Below are 18741 nucleotides of genomic sequence, written 5' to 3'. Positions count from 1 at the left end.
GGATTTTCTATATATAGTATCGGAGAAGGAAATGGTAATCCACTCCAGGATTCTTGCCTGGAGCATTCCATGGACAGATGAGCCTGGCAGGCTACAGTCCACTGGGTCACAAAGAGTTGGACACAACTGAGCAACTAACACCTCTACTCGACTCATCCTCCTCCTACTATATAGAATCAGGTCATCGCAAACAATGATAGTTTTAATTCTTCCTTTTCAATTTGGATTCCTTCTATTTATTTTTCTTATTTGACTGCTGTGGCTAGGACTTACAATACTATATTAAATAAAGTGGCAGCAATTGGCATCCTTGTTTTGATCCTGATCCTAGTAGAAATGCTTTCAGCTTTTCACCATTGGGTATGACATTGGCTGTGGGTCTGTCATATATGTCTCTTATTATGTTGGGGTAAGTTCCCTCTCTATTGTTTATCATAAATGCATGTTGAATTTTGATAAAAGTTTTTCTACATCTATTAAGATAATAAAATTTTTTTCAATTTGATAATGTTATGACATTGATTTTTGTATACCAAACTATCCTTGCACCACTGGGATAAATTCCACCTGACCATGTTATTATATATTCCTTTTAATGTACTGTTGAATTCAGTTTGCTAATATTTTGTTGAAAATTGTTACATCTAGCTTTATCAGTGACATTGACCTTGATTCTCTTTTTTGTGTAGTAATTCCATCTGGTTTTAGTACCAGGGTGATGCTGACCTCATAGAATGAGTTCAGAAGCACTCCTTTCCCTTCAGATTTTTAAAGTAGCTTGAGAAGGACAGATTTCAATCGTCCTTTAAATGTACGGTAGAACTCATTGGTGAGGCCATTTAGTCCTGGACTTTTATTGGGGGGCGGGGGCAGATTTTTAAATCAGTGATTCAATGCCATTACTGGTAATCAGTTTGCTCATATTTCCTATTTCTTTCTCAATCAATCTTTGGAACTGTATATTTCTAGGAATTTTTTCATTTCTTCTAGATTGTCTTTTATAACCTAGAAGGTATGTAACAGTTCATAGTAATTTCTTATGTTTCTTTGCATTTCAATGGTGTCAGTTCTAACTTCTCTTTTACTACTGATTTTATTTGGGCCCATGATGAGTCTGGCTAAAGTTTACCAATTTTGTTTGTCTTTTCAAGAACCAGGTCTTAGTTTCGTTGATCTTTTTCTTTCTTTCTTTTTTTAAGTCTCTATTTCATTTACTTTTCCTCTGATTTTTATGATTTCTTTCCTTCTACTAATTTCAAGTTTTGCTTGTCCCTCATTTTCTAGCTCCTTTAGGTATAAGGTTTGATTATTTATTTGAGATTTTTTTCTGTCTCCTGAAGTAATCTGGTATCACTGTAAACTTTCCTCTTAGAACTGCTTTTATTATGTTCCATAGATACCAATCATTGTGTTTCCATTTTTATTTGTCTCCAACAGTGTTTCAGTTCCTTCTTTGATTCCTTCAGTAACCCATTGGTTGTTTAGGAGCATATTGTTTAGCTTCCACGTTTGTGTTTTTTGCAGGTTTTTTCCTCCTTATAGTAATGGTCTCATTAGCACTGTTGCAGAATAAGATACTTGATGTGATTTCAATCTTCTTAAATTTCATGAGACTTACAAAATCCATGTGGTCTAATCTGTCATTTTGGAGCAGTGTTTCCATATTGATTTTTCTGTCTACAAGATCTTCCTGTTGATATAAGTGGCCTGTTAAAGTCCCCTACTATTATTGTATCACTCTCAATCTCTCCCTTTGTGTTTGTTAACATGCGCTGTATGCATTTAGGTGCTCCTATGTTGGGTATACACATATTTACAATTGTTAATTTTCTTGTTGAATTGATCCCTTCATCATTATGCGATGTCCTTCTTTATCTCTTACTGCAGTCTTTGTTTTAAAGTCTATCTTATCTGATATAAGTACTGCCCAGCTTTCTTTTTGTTTCCATTTGCATGTAAAACCTCTTTCCTGCCCTTTGTTTTCAGTCTGTGTGTGTCTTTAGATCTGAAATGACTCTCATACAGGCAGCATACATGTGGGCCTTGTTTTTCACTCCATTCAGCCTCTCTATATCTTTTGATTGGACCATTTAATCCATTCACATTTCAAGTAACTGTTGATAGGTATGTACTTACTGTCACTGTGTTTACTGTTTCGGGGGTTTTGTAATTCTTTTTGTTTCTTCTTTTACTCTCTTTCCTTGTGATTTGACAACTGTCTTCAATGTTACGTCTGGATTCCTTTCTCTTTTCTTGCATGTGTGTGTATCTATTATAGGTTTCTGACTTGTGATTACCAGGAGGTTCATCTATAACACCAATGTATATGTGTTTATTATAAGTTAATGATCTCAAGTTCAACTATATTCTAACAACCCTGAATTTTTACTCCTCCAAATCACATTTAACTTTCTTGTTACCACATTTTACATCTTTTTTGGGTTTTGTATCCTTTAGTTATTGTAGATATGGGTGCTTTTACTTTTGTCTTTTAACTCTACTACTAACTTTATACATGGCTGATACTACTTTTACTGTATGTTTGCCTTTTTCTTCTGTAATTTAAATGTTTCTAGTTGTGTTTCTATTTTTTGTCTTCTCGCCTTAGAGAAGTCTTTTAACATTTCTCTTAAAGCTGACTTAGCCATTTGAAACTTTCAGTTTTTGGTTATCTATAAAATTCTATTTCCCCTTCAAATCTTAATAATAACCCTCCTGAGTATTCTTGGTTGTAGGTTTTTCCCTTTCATCACTTTAAATATATGGTACCATTTAGTTATGGGGCAATGGCACCCCACTCCAGTACTCTTGCCTGGAAAATCCCATGGACAGAGGAGCCTGGTGGGCTGCAGTCCATGAGATCGCTAAGAGTCAGACATGACTGAGCGACTTCACTTCCACTTTTCACTTTCATGCATTGGAGAAGGAAATGGCTTCTGCCTAAAAAGTTTCTGCTGAAAAGTAAGCTAACAGTCATATGGGAGTTCACTTATAATGTAACCGGTTGACTTTCTCTGCTGCTTTCAAGATTCTGTACCTTTAATTTATGCCCTTCTAAGTATTATAATCTGTCTTGGTGTGGGTCTCTTTGGGTTCATCTTGTTTGGACACTCTGTACTCCCTGGATCTGGGTGTCTGTTCCTTTCCAAGGTTATGGATGTTTTCAGCTTTTATTTCTTCAAGTAAATTCTCTGCCCCTTTCTCTCTTCTCCATCTGGGCCCCTATATGCTTGATGTCATCCCAGAGGTCTCTTAAACTATCCTCATTTCTTAAATTCTTTTTTCTGCTCAATCTAGGTGATATACATTACTCTGTCTTCCAGTTCACTGATCTATCTGCATTTACTTAAAAATTTTATGTTGAATTATATATAGATAGATAGATATCTTAATTCAGGCAGCAAATTTGGGTCATGTTATAGTTCCCAGTTATCACATCTGTAATGTCTTATAATATGGTATAATTTACAGTACAGATTTGTAATAATAGAATATCATCATGATAAGTGTGGTCCCAAGGGAAAGCACACAGAATTGAAACTAAACTATTCTCTATGCCTTATCTCCCTCATGTGAAAATTAGTATCTACCTCATATGTCTAACAGAGTGACATAAGAATAAAAAGTGGTATAGACATGAAAAGTCTTTAAGGCACTATTATAATGATGTGCTAAGTTGCTTCAGTCGTGTCTGACTCTTTGCAACCCTATGGACTATAGCCCACCAGGCTCCTCTGTCCATAGGATTTTCCAGGCAAGAATACTGGCATGGGCTGCCATGCCCTCCTCCAGGAGATCTTTCCTATTCAGGGATCAAACCAGTATCTTTTATGTCTTCTGCACTGGTAGGCAGATAAACTTTACCACTAGCACTACCTGGGAAGCCCATTATTATGATAAGACTAATAAAACTTTCTATTTGGAAAATGGGTGACATTCAAATTACCTTTCTATATATTCTAAACATTTGGCCCACTTTAAAACTGTCTTTATAAATGTGTCCTATTGTATGTGTATAACCTAGCAGAGAAATGAGTAGAAAATGTAAAATTTAAAGTAAGGTTATTATTCAAGTATAGATTGAGAGTATGGACATACTGTGATAGTATAATTTAGATTGAAAGTGTACATAAAATAAAAGACTGGTTTTGATAGAACAAATACACTAAACCATAAACATGACTTATTGACTTTGTGACCTTGAGTGTATCAATATTTCTAAATCCTTAATTTCCAAATATGTACAATAAATGTAACAATAACAAACAAATATTATATAATCCATATAAAAAGCTTTACTAATGAATGGCCTGGTACCTAGAGAATATTTAATAAATGTTTTATGTTGCCTTTATCTAGGTAATATATACATTTCTATATGGGATTGAATGCATTTCAAAATACTATATGTACACACTATCTAAATTACTTATTTGTGCTCACTAATTTTGAAAGAGAGGTTTTCCTAAACCAACCACAGGAAAAATGATGAAACACTGCACTGAATTGTGCTCTGAAAACCTTAATCTGAGCTGTGATTGAAACAGGAAAGTATGGATTATATAATCATTTTATATGGAATTTAAAAAAATCATCAAAAATGATTGCCAGCAACCATCAGATTCTTGAAATACATGTGACCAAATTAACTGACATTTTTGTGCAATTATTATTTATATTTTAGACATTATCCCTGACTGAAATGATAACACATACTGTCAAATCATCCTGTTTATAAACTTAAAATTAAGAGAAAAATATTTTTCTTGTTACTTTCCAATTTTTTTCCTTGCTTCAATAAGGAATGATGTGATCTTTTGCAGTTCAGATATAAAGAATGAGGTAAAAAAAAAAACAAAAAACCTGTACTGTGACATTTAAATTAAAAATTAGATATTTTCTAAGCTTATGACCGACAAATAATGGCAATATTAAAAACAAAATCTATTACTAGGGTTTATGTTTTTAGCACAGCTTGTTTCTAGTGTTTAAAACAAGTGTAATGTTACAACATGAATTATTTCACAAAGAACTGCCCCCTCTCCCCTTCAAGGCTGAGATAAAGAGATAAATCAGTTTTCCCTATTCTTTCCATCTATAATCAGACACAGCAATGTCCATGCCCTGTCCTATGGAGTTTAGATGATGAGATTATAAAGAACTCATCTGATTTGTTTATTGAATTTTCCGGTGAGCTGTCAAACAAAAACAAAACAACTATAAAATTCTATTTACAATTTGCTGAATTATAGTCATAAAGATCCTACATGTTTCCTGTGAATGATGTGAGAAGGTTATGTTGAAAGATGATGATTTGATGATTTATGAGCGTTCCCTTTTTCAGACATAAGCTATTCAAATAGAAGTATTATGTTAGTCAAATATGGCTCTTATTATGACATCAAAAATTTTAAATTATAATTGTGGAATTCAGCTAATCAAAAAAAGGAAAAGCTAAACTGGGATGTGAGAGTTGGACCATAAAGAAGGCTGAGCACCGAAGAATTGATGCCTTCAAACTGTGGTGCAGTAGAAGACTCTTCAGACTCCCACGGACTGCAAGATCAAACCAGTCAATCCGAAAGGAAATCAACCCTAAATATTCATTGGAAGGACTGATGCTGAAGCTGAAGCTCCCAATACTTGGGCCACCTGATGCAAACAGCCAACTCACTGGAAAAGACCCTGATGCTGGGAAAGACTGAAGGCAAAAGGATGAGACAGTGGCAGAGGATGCGATGGTTGGATGGTATCACCACCTCACTGGACATGAATCTGAGCAAACTCCAGGAGATAGATGAGGACAGAGGAGCCTGGCGTGCTTCAGTCTACGGGGTTGCAAAGAGTCGGACATGACTTAGCAAATGAACAACAACAACAAACCAGGATATAGTATTAGTTCTTATAAAATCAATTCTTTCATTCAAATATTCTTTAAACAGTATTTATTATATATAGACCAAATCTGTATTATCTTTAAAAAGCAAAATAAAAAATAGATGCATAAGACCAGCTATCATTTTACTTGAGCCTTGGATAACAAAATCACATGGTTCTTTTAAACATTTTGGTAAAAACTCACTTGTTTTACATTTGACGACATTTTAAAGTATAAAGTTCATAACTTTTCAAATATTTGGCTTAATTCTACTGAGCAAGTGATGGCAAAAGTATATCCAGCCCCCTTCACTAAAATTTGCTGATTGTATTCAGAAGTTGAAGTCCTGTACATCCAAGCTTTTACCTCTTGCTTATACTTGCAGATTCTTATATATTTTCCTTCCTATATTGGATCTAGATTAATATACTATATATTTTAGCATTTTAAAAATTTTATATTCAGCTACAAAGTGTTTGTTATTTAAAGCCAGATATTTTAAAAATTTAACTTAATTGTAAGCATTAGTTACTAGAAATTAATTTTCTATCTAACTCAATTCTGATTATATAGAGCTTTATTTACACTATAGTTCAACGCCAAAAGAAGTAGTTGAATTATTTAAAAAACACTGCCTAACCCTCACATTAACCTATGTCAAGGACATATTTTTTAAAATGCTACATCCTTTCAAGAAATGACATTTCTCTGTTTAATAGTTAGCTCTGATGCCTCAAGTTTTTTTATGGGGGGGGCGGTGGTAAACATTTTTAAAACTTTCAATTGGAGGATAATTGCTTTACAATGGTGTATTGGTTTCTACCACATAACATCTTGAGCCTCTCTCCCACCCCTCTAGATCATTGGTGAGCCATGAAGAGGGAAAAGGATGAACCTGGACTACATACATACAGTCTATAACCATAACTATAACTGTTATATAGAGTGAAGTTAGTCAGAAAGAGAAAGAACAGCATATATTAATGCACATATATAGAATCTATTAATAGAAAAATGGTACAGATGAACCTATTTACAGGGCAGGAATACTGGCTCAGGTTTAAACATTTACACACACAAGTATTAAAAAGAATTTTTTAAATGTTAATTTGTATATAGTAACACCAGAAAAAGTCTCATTAAGCCAAAGTCTCCTTTAAGTAGTTTCCTGAAATCCCTACTGTCTTTAATATTCTCTCACCAGTTGCTGACCATTTTCATGTATGAAAGTGTTAGTCTCTCAGCTGTGTCCAACTCTTTGCGACCCCATGGACTAAAGCCCACCAGGCTCCTCTATCCATGGACTTCTCCAGGTAAGAATACTGGGGTGGGTTGCCATTCCCTTCTCCAGGGGATCTTCCCAACCCAGGGATCGAACCTGGGTTCCTGCACTGCAGGAGGATTCTTAACCATCTGAGCCAGCAAGGAAGCCCATTTTCACATACACAAGTGTAAAATTTTACTATCCATGATCCCAACTTTAGAGTGGCTGCTCCCCTTATCTGAGGGAAAGGGGATGGTCTTACAAGTAAGGCAAATACAAAATCTACAATAACTCACAATTTCCATGATGTGACATGACCATGAACATGACAATGCTCTCACTGCCCTCCATTATTTATGACACTCCACCACAAAACCCAGGCTCTTTAAAAAAGTGAAACTCTCAATTTCCCCTTGGGTTATCATGGAAACAAACATTGTCATTAAAATGCTGTTAATGAATTGAAAACATTTCAATATTCAATGCATTTCAAGTGGAAATCTCAAATATACAATGATATTAAGTAAAAAGTATTTTTTAAAGTTCTCATATTTAGAAATTACATGCCCAGGAGAGAACCCAAAATAAACATGAGCACATCTATAAAAAGCTCACTTATCATTCACTTATATTTTAAACTCTTCCAACAAGGACAGAGGAATATTTAAGAATCTCAGATTAAAAAAAAAAAAAAGAATCTCAGATTAATTTGTTTTCTATCATCTGCGACTACAGTTCCTATAAAATCGTAACCTTCAGAAGATTTTTATGGCTTAATGTCAAAAAGTAGTTAAATATATTCACTGGAGATAAAAGCATGATGAATGCATAGTGATTGAGGATAAGTAGTAAGTACTTGCCAGAAAGCATTTAAAATTTAATGTGAATGGTGCTGACAAGCAAACATCCAATTTATTAGAAATTTCTCATACAGAAGCACAATTTCTACTATAGCATCACTTTCCAATAACAGCTTCCTTTCAGCACAAAGAAGCCTGTCTGGAGTTAAAAACACCAGCTAGTCTGCATTCTGGGCTTCCCAGGCGGCACTAGTGGTAAAGACTCCCACTTGCCTATGCAAGAGACATAAGAGACACAGATTTGATCCCTGGGTGGAGAAGATCCCCTGGAGGAGGGCACGGCAATCCATTCCACAGTATTCTTGCCTAGAGAAGCCTTTGGACAGAAGAGCCTGGCAGGTTAGAGGTCATAGGGTTGCAAAGAGTCAGACATGGCTGAAGCAACCTAGCACGCACACAATCCGTGTTCCAGAGTTCATTCTTTCAAATGCTTTACAATTGTGACCATGTCTTTTAAATGTTTTCTATTTTTTAGGCAAAAGTTTTTAGAATCTTTCATATATAGAAGGAAAAATGTTTAGACCTCTCACCATCCAAAGGTCAGTCTTTCTTAAAATGTCTCAAGGTTTTTGGGGTTCTTCTTAAGATAGGGTATGCAACATTAACACATATTATGGAATAACATTAATCTGTCTGCCTATCCATCCCTCTGTCCAACTAGTTACTGATCACTACATAGCAGGCAGCCTCTAAGCTGAATTCAAGTAATCTCTGTATTCTTACATTTATGTCCTGTGGAATTCTCTCCCCTTGAGTGTGGGGTGCACTTGTTGGGTTACTTTTATCAAATAAAATACAGAACTGATGGGATGTCACTTCAGCAAAATGAAAAATGACAGACTGCATCTTGGCTGGATCCACTTGGCTGGATCCACTCCCTGGATCACTCCATCTGGGGAATCTAGTTTCCATGTTGTGATGAATCTCTGTAGAGAGGCTCCCACAAGAAAGCTGGGAAGCGGATCACAGAAGCTATGAGATAATAAGTTTGTTGTTCCAAGTCATTAAATTGGGGAGTGATATGTCATGCAACAATAGGTACACCAACTATGGCAGGCACATAGTAGTAAACAAGACAGTCAAGTCCCAATTAAAGCTACAGACCCAAAAACTTGATTTCCTAAAAGTTATGTTGCAAGTCCATGTTTGAAAAAGGAAAGAAGTCCAGACATAAAGAATTTTATATAGATATATATATTTTTTTCTAGTAAGAACCCAATAATAAAATATTTTAAAAATAAAAGTATAAAGCACAATAAAATGTACATATTGCTAATGAAATTGTTTGACTGCATCTGCCTTCTTAAATAAACATGATCCTCCTTTATAATTACCATCACTTCAATATAATTAGTTAGCACAGCACTTTTAAAGTTACCTGTAACTATTATCACACATTTAAAAAATCAGTTTTACTGAGGTCAAATTTATTTACAACAAAATTTACCAACCTTAAATTCTATAATATGTTTTGATAAATATGTATACAGTTGTATAACAAGCACAGTAAGCACAACAGAGTACATTTTGTCACCTCACAAATGTTCCCTTTTTATTCAATGCATTTTAAATGGAATCAGGCAGTGTAAAGCCTTTTGTGTCTCGCTCTTTACTCAATATAAATAGTTTTCAGAGTCATACATGGTGTTAAATATATTGGCATATACATTTATTTAATATATAAACAAATAAATATATATTCATTCCTTTGTATTGCTAAGAAATATTTCAGTGTATGGAATATAATACAATTTGTAAATGCATGTATCAGTTAAAGGACATTTCATTTCTTTCCAGTTTGGAGCTTTTGGAATGAAGCTCCTATGAATGTGCGAGTGTGAGCCTTTGGGTAGGTATTTCTTTTTATTGCTCTTGAGTAAATAGCTGGGAGTAGAACTGCTGGCTGGTATAAGTGTATGTTTAACTTTTATAAGAACTTGCTAAACAGTTCTGCAAAGTGGTTGTGTTATTTTGAATTTCCGTCAACAGTGAATGGATGTTAAAGTTGCTCCACGTCCTCGTCAGAGCACAGCAGTATCGGTCATTTAAATTTCAGCCATTCTAGTGAGTGTGTAGCTTTATCTCACTGTGGATTTAATCTGCATTTCCCCAATGATTAAGAGTTGAGCAGCATGTCAGGTGCTTTATCTTTCCTTGGTGAAGTTATCTTGTTAATTCATCTGTAGGTTTTGAATAGGGTTGTACGTGTTCTTGAAACAGAAAGTGTCAGTCACTCAGTCGTGTCCAGCTCTTGGCAACCCCATGGATTATACCTGGCCAGGCTCCTCTGTCCATGGGACTTCCCAGGCAAGAATACTGGAGTCGGTAGCCATTCCCTTCTCCAGAGGATCTTCCTGACCCAGGGATCTAACTCAGGTCCCTTGCACTGCAGCCAGATTCTTAACTGTCTGAGCCATCAGGGATGCCTATATATGTTCTTACTGAATTACAAAGAGTTCTTCATATCTTCTAATTAACACTCCCTTATTAGATAATTATTTTGGAAATATTAATCTGCAGCTGGCTCTTTTGTTTTAAGGGTATTTTTTCAAAAAAACATTTTAAACTTTGATAGTTTCATTTATCATTTCTTTTTCTTATATTTCTTGCTTTTGCATGCGAAAAGATCTTTCATTAACCCAAGATCATAAAGATTTTTGCCTGCTTTCTAGAAACTTTTTTGTTTCAACTGTTGCACTAAGGCCTATGATCAATCATGAGTTAATTTTTGTACACACCATAGGAAGAAGGTCATTTTTTTTTTCATGTGGTTATCCAATTGTTCCAGCACCATTTATTTTTTAAAAAGATTGCAATTTTCCCCACTGAATTACCTTGGTGCATCTGTCAAAAATCAATTGTTCTGTCTGTGCAGGTCTATATTGAAACTGTCTATTCTGTTCCATTAATCTATATTTTTATCCTTATGCTTAAACCAGACTACTCTGACTAGTGTAGTTTTCAGACAGTAGAAGTCCTCCAACTTTGTTCTTTGTAAAAAATATTAATTTCTCCAAAAAAGCCTGCTGAGATTCTCACTGTAATTGTCCTTTTATCTGCAGATTAGGGGTAACTGAAACCTTAACACTACGAGAGCCCATACCACACATTACCTTTGGGCTTCTTGGTATCATGCCCATAACCACAATAGTTTAAAATCTGGAGATCAACAAGTCCTGTGAAATCCAGTAGATGGATTATAAGGAAGACTGTCTGATTCCTCCATGCCCACTCCTTCAATACTTGTCTTTCTCAGCCTACTGTCGTTGTGTTATGTCACTTCTGAACATAAACTATTTAAGTCCTATGAGTCCATTCTTTAATCAATTACTTAAAGTAATTAACATGATCAGTGGAGAAATAACTCCAGAAAGAATGAAGGGATGGAGCCAAAGAAAAACAACACCCAGTTGTGGATGTGACTGGTGACAGAAGCAAGGTCCAATGCTGTAAAGAGCAATATTGCATAGGAACCGGGAATGTTAGGTCCATGAATCAAGGCAAATTAGCAGTGGTCAAACAGGAGATGGCAAGAGAGAACGTCGACATTCTAGGAAGCAACAAACTAAAATGGACTGGAATGGGTGAATTTAACTAAGATGACCATTATATCTACTACTTTGGGCAAGAATCCCTTAGAAGAAATGGAGTAGCCATCATAGTCAATAAAAGAGTCCAAAATGCAGTACCTGGATGCAATCTCAAAAATGACAGAATGATCTCTGTTCGTTTCTGAGGCAAACCATTCAATATCACAGTAATCCAAGTCTATGGAATGCTGAAGAAGCTGAAGTTGAACGGTTCTATGAAGACCTATAAGACATTTTAGAACTAACACCCAAAAAAGATGTCCTTTTCATTACAGGGGACTAGAATATAAAAGTAGGAAATCAAGAAACACCTGGAGTAACAGGCAAATTTGGCCTTGGAGGACAAAATGAAGCACGGCAAAGGCAAATAGAGTTTTGCCAGAGAACGCACTGGACATAGCAAATACCCTCTTCCAACAACACAGGAGAAGGCTCTACACATAGACATCACCAGATGGTCAACACCAAGTTCAGATTGATTATATTCTTTGCAGTCAAAGATGGAGAAGCTCTAAACAATCAGCAAAAACAAGACCGGGAGCTGACTGTGGCTCAGATCATGAACTCCTTATGGCCAAATTCAGACTTAAATTGAACAAAGTGGGGAAAACCACTAGAACATCCAGGTATCAGTCAGTCAGTCAGTTCAGTCGCTCACTCACATTTGACTATTTGCGACCCCATGAACCGCAGCACACCAGGCCTCCCTGTCCATAACCAACTCCCGGACTTGACCTAAATCAAATCCTTTATGATTATACAGTGGAAGGGAGAAAGAGATTTAAGGGACTAGATCTGAGAGACAGAGTGCCTGATGAACTATGGACGGAAGTTCATGATATTGTATAGGAGACAGGGATCAAGACCATCCCCAAGAAGAAGAAATGCAAAAAAGCAAAATGGCTGTCTCAGGAGGCCTTACAAATAGCTGTGAAGAGAAGAGAAGCCAAAAGCAAAGGAGAAAAGGAAAGATATACCCATTTGAATGCAGAGTTCCAAAGAAGAGCAAGGAGAGATAAGAAAGCCTTCCTCATCAATCAATGCAAAGAAATAGAGGAAAACAACAGAATGGAAACGACTAGAGATCTCTTCAAGACAATTAGAGATACCAAGGGAATATTTCATGCAAAGATGGGCTCAATAAAGGACAGAAATGGTATGGACCTAACAGAAGCAAAAGATATTAAGAAGAGGTGGCAAGAATACACAGAAGAACTATACAGAAAAGATCTTCACAACCCAGATAATCATGACGGTGTGATCACTCACCTACAGCCAGACATCCTGGAATGTGAAATCAAGTGGGCCTTAGGAAGCATCACTATGAACAAAGCTAGTGGAGGTAATGGAATTCCAGTTGAGCTATTTCAAATTCTAAAAGATAATGCTGTGAAACTGCTGCACTCAATACGTGAGCAAATTTGGAAAACTCAGCAGTGGCCACAGGACCAGAAAAGGTCAGTTTTCATTCTAATCCCAAAGAAAGGCAATGCCAAAGAATGCTCAAACTACTGCACAATTGTACTCATCTCACACACTAGCAAAGTAATGCTCAAAATTCTCCAAGCCAGGCTTCAGCAATACGTGAACCGTGAACTTCCAGATGTTCAAGCTGGTTTTAGAAAAGGCAGAGGAACCAGAGATCAAATTGCCAACATCTGCTGAGTCATCGAAAAAGCAAGAGATTTCCAGAAAAATATCTATTTCTGCTTTATTGACTACGCCAAAGCCTTTGACTGTGTGGATCACAGTAACTGTGGAAAATTCTTCAAGAGATGGGAATACCAGACCACCTGACCTGCCTCCTGAGAAACCTACATGCAGGTCAGGAAGCAACAGTTAGAACGGGACATGGAACAACAGACTGGTTCCAAATAGGAAAAGGAGTATGTCAAGGCTGTATATTGTCACCCTGCTTATTTAACTTATATGCAGAGTACATCATGAGAAACACTAGGCTGGCAGAAGCACAAGCTGGAATCAAGAATGCCGGGAGAAATATCAGTAACTTCAGATATGCAGATGATACCACCCTTATGGCAGAAAGTGAAGAAGAACTAAAGAGCGTCTTGATGAAAGTGAAAGAGGAGAGTGAAAAGATAGCTTAAAGCTCAACATCCAGAAAACTAAGATCATGGCATCCAGTCTCATCACTTCATGGCAAATAGATGGGGAAACAGTGGATACATGGCTGACTTTATTATGGGGCTCCGAAATCACTGCAGATGATGATTGCAGCCACGAAATTAAAAGATGCTTACTCCTTGGAAGAAAAGTTACAACCAACCTAGATGGCATATTAAAAAGCAGAGACATTACTTTGCCAACAAAGGTGTATCTAGTCAAGGCTATGGATTTTCCAGTGGTCATGTACAGATGTGAGAGATGGACTATAAAGAAAGCTGAGCGAAAAGTGATGCTTTTGAACTGTGGTGTTGGAGAAGACTCTTGATAGTCCTGTGGACTGCAAGGAGATCCAACCAGTCCATCCTAAAGGAGATCAGTCCTGGGTGTTCATTGGAAGGACTGATGATGAAGCTGAGAGTCCAATATTTTGGCCACCTGTTGTGAAGAGCTGACTCATTTGAAAAGACCCTGATGCTGGGAATGACTGAGGGCAGGAGGAGAAGGGGATGCCAGAGGATGAGACGGTTGGATGGCATCACTGACTCATTGGACATGAGTTTGGGTATACTCGGGGAGTTGGTGATGGATAGGGAGGCCTCCCCACTGCAGTACTCTTGCCTGGAAAATCCCGTGGATGGATGAGCCTGGTGGGCTGCAGTCCTTGGGGTCGCTAAGAGTCGGACACGACTGAGCGACTTCACTTTCACTTTTCACTTTCATGCATTGGAGAAGGAAATGGCAACCCACTCCAGTATTCTTGCCTGGAGAATCCCAGGGACATGGGAGCCTGGTACTCTGTTGTCTATGGGGTCGCACAGAGTTGGACATGACTGAAGCGACTTAGCAGCAGCAGCAGCAGGGAGGCCTGGCATGCTGTGGTTCATGGGGTTGCAAAGAGTCGGACATGACTGAGCAACTGAACTGAACTGAATTAACATGATTAGTATAGTACTCACCATAATTTCATTAGGATCACTTAGTTTTAAATGCTATCAATAAAACAGGAAATACTAGTGTTTTTCCAACACTTTCAGCCATCCCTGAGCTTCTAATCCTCCAGGAATATAGCCTGGTTTGAGCTGAACCACTTCTTCAGGGTGGCCTAATATGGTTTAATTCATATAAATGATGTAAGGTTGAAAAAATATATATATATATGCCCTTGGAAGTTATCATATTAAAAATATTTGTCTTATAATTTCTCTAATATGTCAAAATTGGGAGTTCTAAGAGGCTTTCATTAGGACTTATTAGTTCATAAACTCAGGTACAGCAATTCCAAGTTTAAAAAGTAATTAGACTAAGCTCAGATAAAAGTAATTCTCTGTAACTGTGGGTGAAGTCAACAGAATTTCACTGTGTGGTTTTGATTCATATCCAAATGATGGTACCAATTTCATATGCATTTCCAGGAAATAAGTTAAAAAATCAATCTTAGTGATTAAAATATAATCATGTCCAAATCTCAGGTTCAACTTCCTTATCACTACTAGTTTCTTATCTTTCTCCTTCCAGGCTCTCAAAGCCATGAGTTTCATTACCTTCGTTCCTGATCTGTACTTAGTAGTTTGAAATATTCAAATTAATTTAGTGATTTCTTAGATATCCCTTTTAAAAAGTAGATTTTAGGAAACGGTAAATGTGATAGCTAGCTCCCAACAAATAAGAAATATAGAACCATACATGCTTTAAACCCTCAGTTTATAAAGTTTCATTAAAAATATATATCTAACATTTTTCATCCCATTTTTGGTTTCCCTGATGGCTCAGACCATAAAAGCATCTGTTTGCAATGTAGGAGACCCAGGTTCCATCCCTGGGTCGGGAAGATCTCCTGGAGAAGGAAATGGCAACGCACTCCAGTACTCTTGCCTGGAAAATTCCATGGTGGAGGAACCTCGTAGGCTACAGTCCATGGGGTTGCAAAGAGTCGGACATGACTGAGTGACTTCACTTTGACTTTTCACTTTTGTATTAATATTTTATGAAGAACTACCAACTAAAATAAATTCAGAGGATTCAGGTGTTATTTCTAATAAGTTAAAATGAGAAAAGTCTTTTTACTTACATTCAATTATGACCCTGAGTTATACATCAATCTAAACCTAGGGTTAAATAATTTGAGGGAATAAAGGAAGCTAAGGGTTCCATTTTGATATTAAGATTTTTACAAATTAAATGAGGAAATTAAATACATGCCTTTAAAAAATTAATGTAGCATGTTCTGTAAACTTGAGGTAAAAAAAAAGTGGTATGAATGATGAATATTATCAGGAAGAAGAGATCACTAGGAAACAGGGAGATCAAGGAGGATTTCTTAGAGGGCAAAGGAGCTGAAATACGGTCTTCAAGATAAGAATTTTAAACAGAAAGAATGGAAGAAGGACATTCATAATCCACGTTTGAAAGAGGATGACTGCACTATCAATGCTGCACTAGAGCACGAACATGGGGAGAGGCGGCTGCTGAGACAGGCTTCCCTTAGCTCAGCTGGTAAAGAATCCGCCTGCAATGTGCAAGACCTAGGTTTGATCCCTGGGTTGGGAAGATCCCCTGGAGAGGAGTCTGGCAATCCACTCCAGTATTCTTGCCTGGAAAATCCCAATGGACAGAGGAGCCTGGCGGGCTACAGTCAATGGGGTCACAGAGTCGGACATGACTGAGCCACTAAACACAGAACAGCTGGAAATTGTATTGTTTCTATTATTAATAAAGTTATGGCGTCTTGTTGGAAGAAAAAAAATTAAGACAAGAGGGACATAACAAAGGAAGAATTATTATTTCTACCCACAAGTCTTAGTTCTACTACTCAAGTTATGTAGAATGAGTCGATTGCTTTTTCCATGATAGGCCTTTACTTAAAAACTGCTTTTATGTTCTTCCATTAGAGGTAAAGATGAAGACAGATTAAAGAAGGGAGAAACTGAAATCATGAGACAATTAAGAAGCCATTTGCCATCTGTACAAGGCTTGAAATGAGTACAAAATTATGAAGGGAAAAAAAGGGGTGGCTATGAGTCTATGTAACTACAAACTTTTTTCCAACTGAGAAATGTTCTTATAAGTTGAACATATTTCTTACTTATTTCACTTTAACTTTACTGCAAAACATAATGAGCAGCTTCAAAACCAAGTTCTACCCTGACACAGAAAAGCACTGTCTAAAGAACAGACGGCAATTCTGCAGAGACAATCGCATTTACTGAGGGACCCGCCCATGCAGCTCCAAATTTTCCCTGCACTCTTTCTCATTATTTTACATGCTTTTCTTAGGATGATGCGTATTCTTGAATCATTGACATAGCACCCACAGAAGTCATTTAGGCTAACATTCCCTACATCATTAAAGGATGTTTCCAATTGAAAAAGTCTACATTATAAAATGTAAACCTGTGCTTGTGCAACATAAAATATGCTGTAATAAAATCCTGTTACTCTCTTTATAGCAATATTAACTCATCAATATTTTCAGAATATTTGGCAGTTTCATTTTGAAGATAACACTAAAATACATTCATAATTATACACAGTAAATAATGTCCCCTCACGTGCTTCTTTATAGGACTTATGGAAAAGGATAAGGCATAAGCAATACTACATTACAAAATAAGTACCCTGCGACCAAAATTAAAAGTTATTAAAACCTTGACTTTAGTCGGCACAGAACTACTTTATTTGTTTTCCAGACTATAAATTTTAGGACATCAGGGCTGGATATAAATTTAAGGTTCCAAATAATGCATACTCTATCCTATTAAGTTGGAAAAGTTATAGTTTATCAAAGATTAGTCTTGCCATTCTTTAAAACAAGAAAGAGATTTGAAAATGCATTTATCAACCTTAAATCATTCCACCTACTTGTCTTAAGTAACATGTATCACTGGATATATGTATAATCATTTCAATTTACTGCATAACTGATTTTATTGAAGGGATCTGGGGCCTAAATTCATATTTACTGAGAAATTCTATCTTCCTTGAAATTATTGCTATATTAGCGATGGAAAACACTAACACAGCTCAGCAATTAACCATACTGATACTGTATATTTCATATCTTCATGTCTTTCTAGAATATTATTAATATAATTTTTAGTCTTATTAACTTACATGAACTAATCACAATAAAGAAGGAAAAATTTTAAACTAAAGACAAGTTTTTAGTATTTAGATAAAATTCTTCTGGTAATTACATATATTTATAGGTACAATTAGAGAGAAAACTAAAATTCAACAAATTATCAAGTAATCAACGTGTATATATCTCAAGCCACATACCTGACATTGCCCTTGGTGTTTCTTAGAACTGTTGCAGCAAAATTCTGCGTGACACCCACCAAGCTGATTCCATCCACTTCCACAATCTGGTCATTGACTTGTATTCTTTGGGAAAAGGGAAAAAATTACCCACAATTAGTTTTATTGATAATATATTCCCACTCGCAAAAAATGAGTTGACAAAAATATTTGATTTTTAAGATACTCTTACTGATTCAAAATTTATCTCCAAGCCCCAGATCTTTGTCAAAGGTTTTTATCTATTTGGGAGCTCAAACCATTTCATTAAAAAAAAATTTCATGAACCCTAGAAAGGAAAAAGGCCTTTGAAATCTTGACCAGTGAGTTTTTGTGTTTCTTGGATTACGTAACTTGTTCCTGAGGTTGCAGAACTGAAGCTACAAGTTCTCTGTGCTGTAGGAACTGAGAGAAGCCATGATTTCACTATGTGAGTACAAAGTATGTTCCTAATTTAGAAAGGTCTTAATAAATTGAATTATAAAGCTTCTGAAATTAAAGGAGTGATAATCTAATTGGTTCATAGAGAACAGTAATCACTTTCATAAATTTTATTTTCTAGTATCTAATGGGAGTTTCAATGTACTAGACATTTAAGAAAAAAATCCTTCTTGGAGATTCTGCTAGAAGCTTAGAAGTTTTTTCATATGAGACCAAGTTCATGTAATAAAAGTGAAAAAGTGAATCTTTGGATGAATAAGACTAATTTAATAATTTTGGTTTAAA

General features: G+C 36.1%; 1 protein-coding gene across 14 annotated transcripts in view; it reads right to left on the bottom strand.

Moving 5' to 3' along the window:
* The window catches only part of PPP1R9A (protein phosphatase 1 regulatory subunit 9A), a 339661-nt gene that overhangs the window by 116186 nt on the left and 204734 nt on the right, over window positions 1-18741 (bottom strand). For all 14 annotated transcript variants that reach the window (XM_025291975.3, XM_025291972.3, XM_044946447.2 and 11 more), the window contains exon 5: window positions 17998-18102. In XM_025291975.3, coding sequence (XP_025147760.2) covers window positions 17998-18102 — 105 coding nt within the window. The remainder of the gene's footprint in view (window positions 1-17997; window positions 18103-18741) is intronic.

The sequence above is a fragment of the Bubalus bubalis genome, chromosome 8, assembly GCF_019923935.1.
Source record: "Bubalus bubalis isolate 160015118507 breed Murrah chromosome 8, NDDB_SH_1, whole genome shotgun sequence".
Classification (NCBI taxonomy): domain Eukaryota; kingdom Metazoa; phylum Chordata; class Mammalia; order Artiodactyla; family Bovidae; genus Bubalus; species Bubalus bubalis.
The sequence above is the reverse complement of the archived record's forward strand: the minus strand, read 5'-3'. Positions and strand labels throughout refer to the sequence as shown.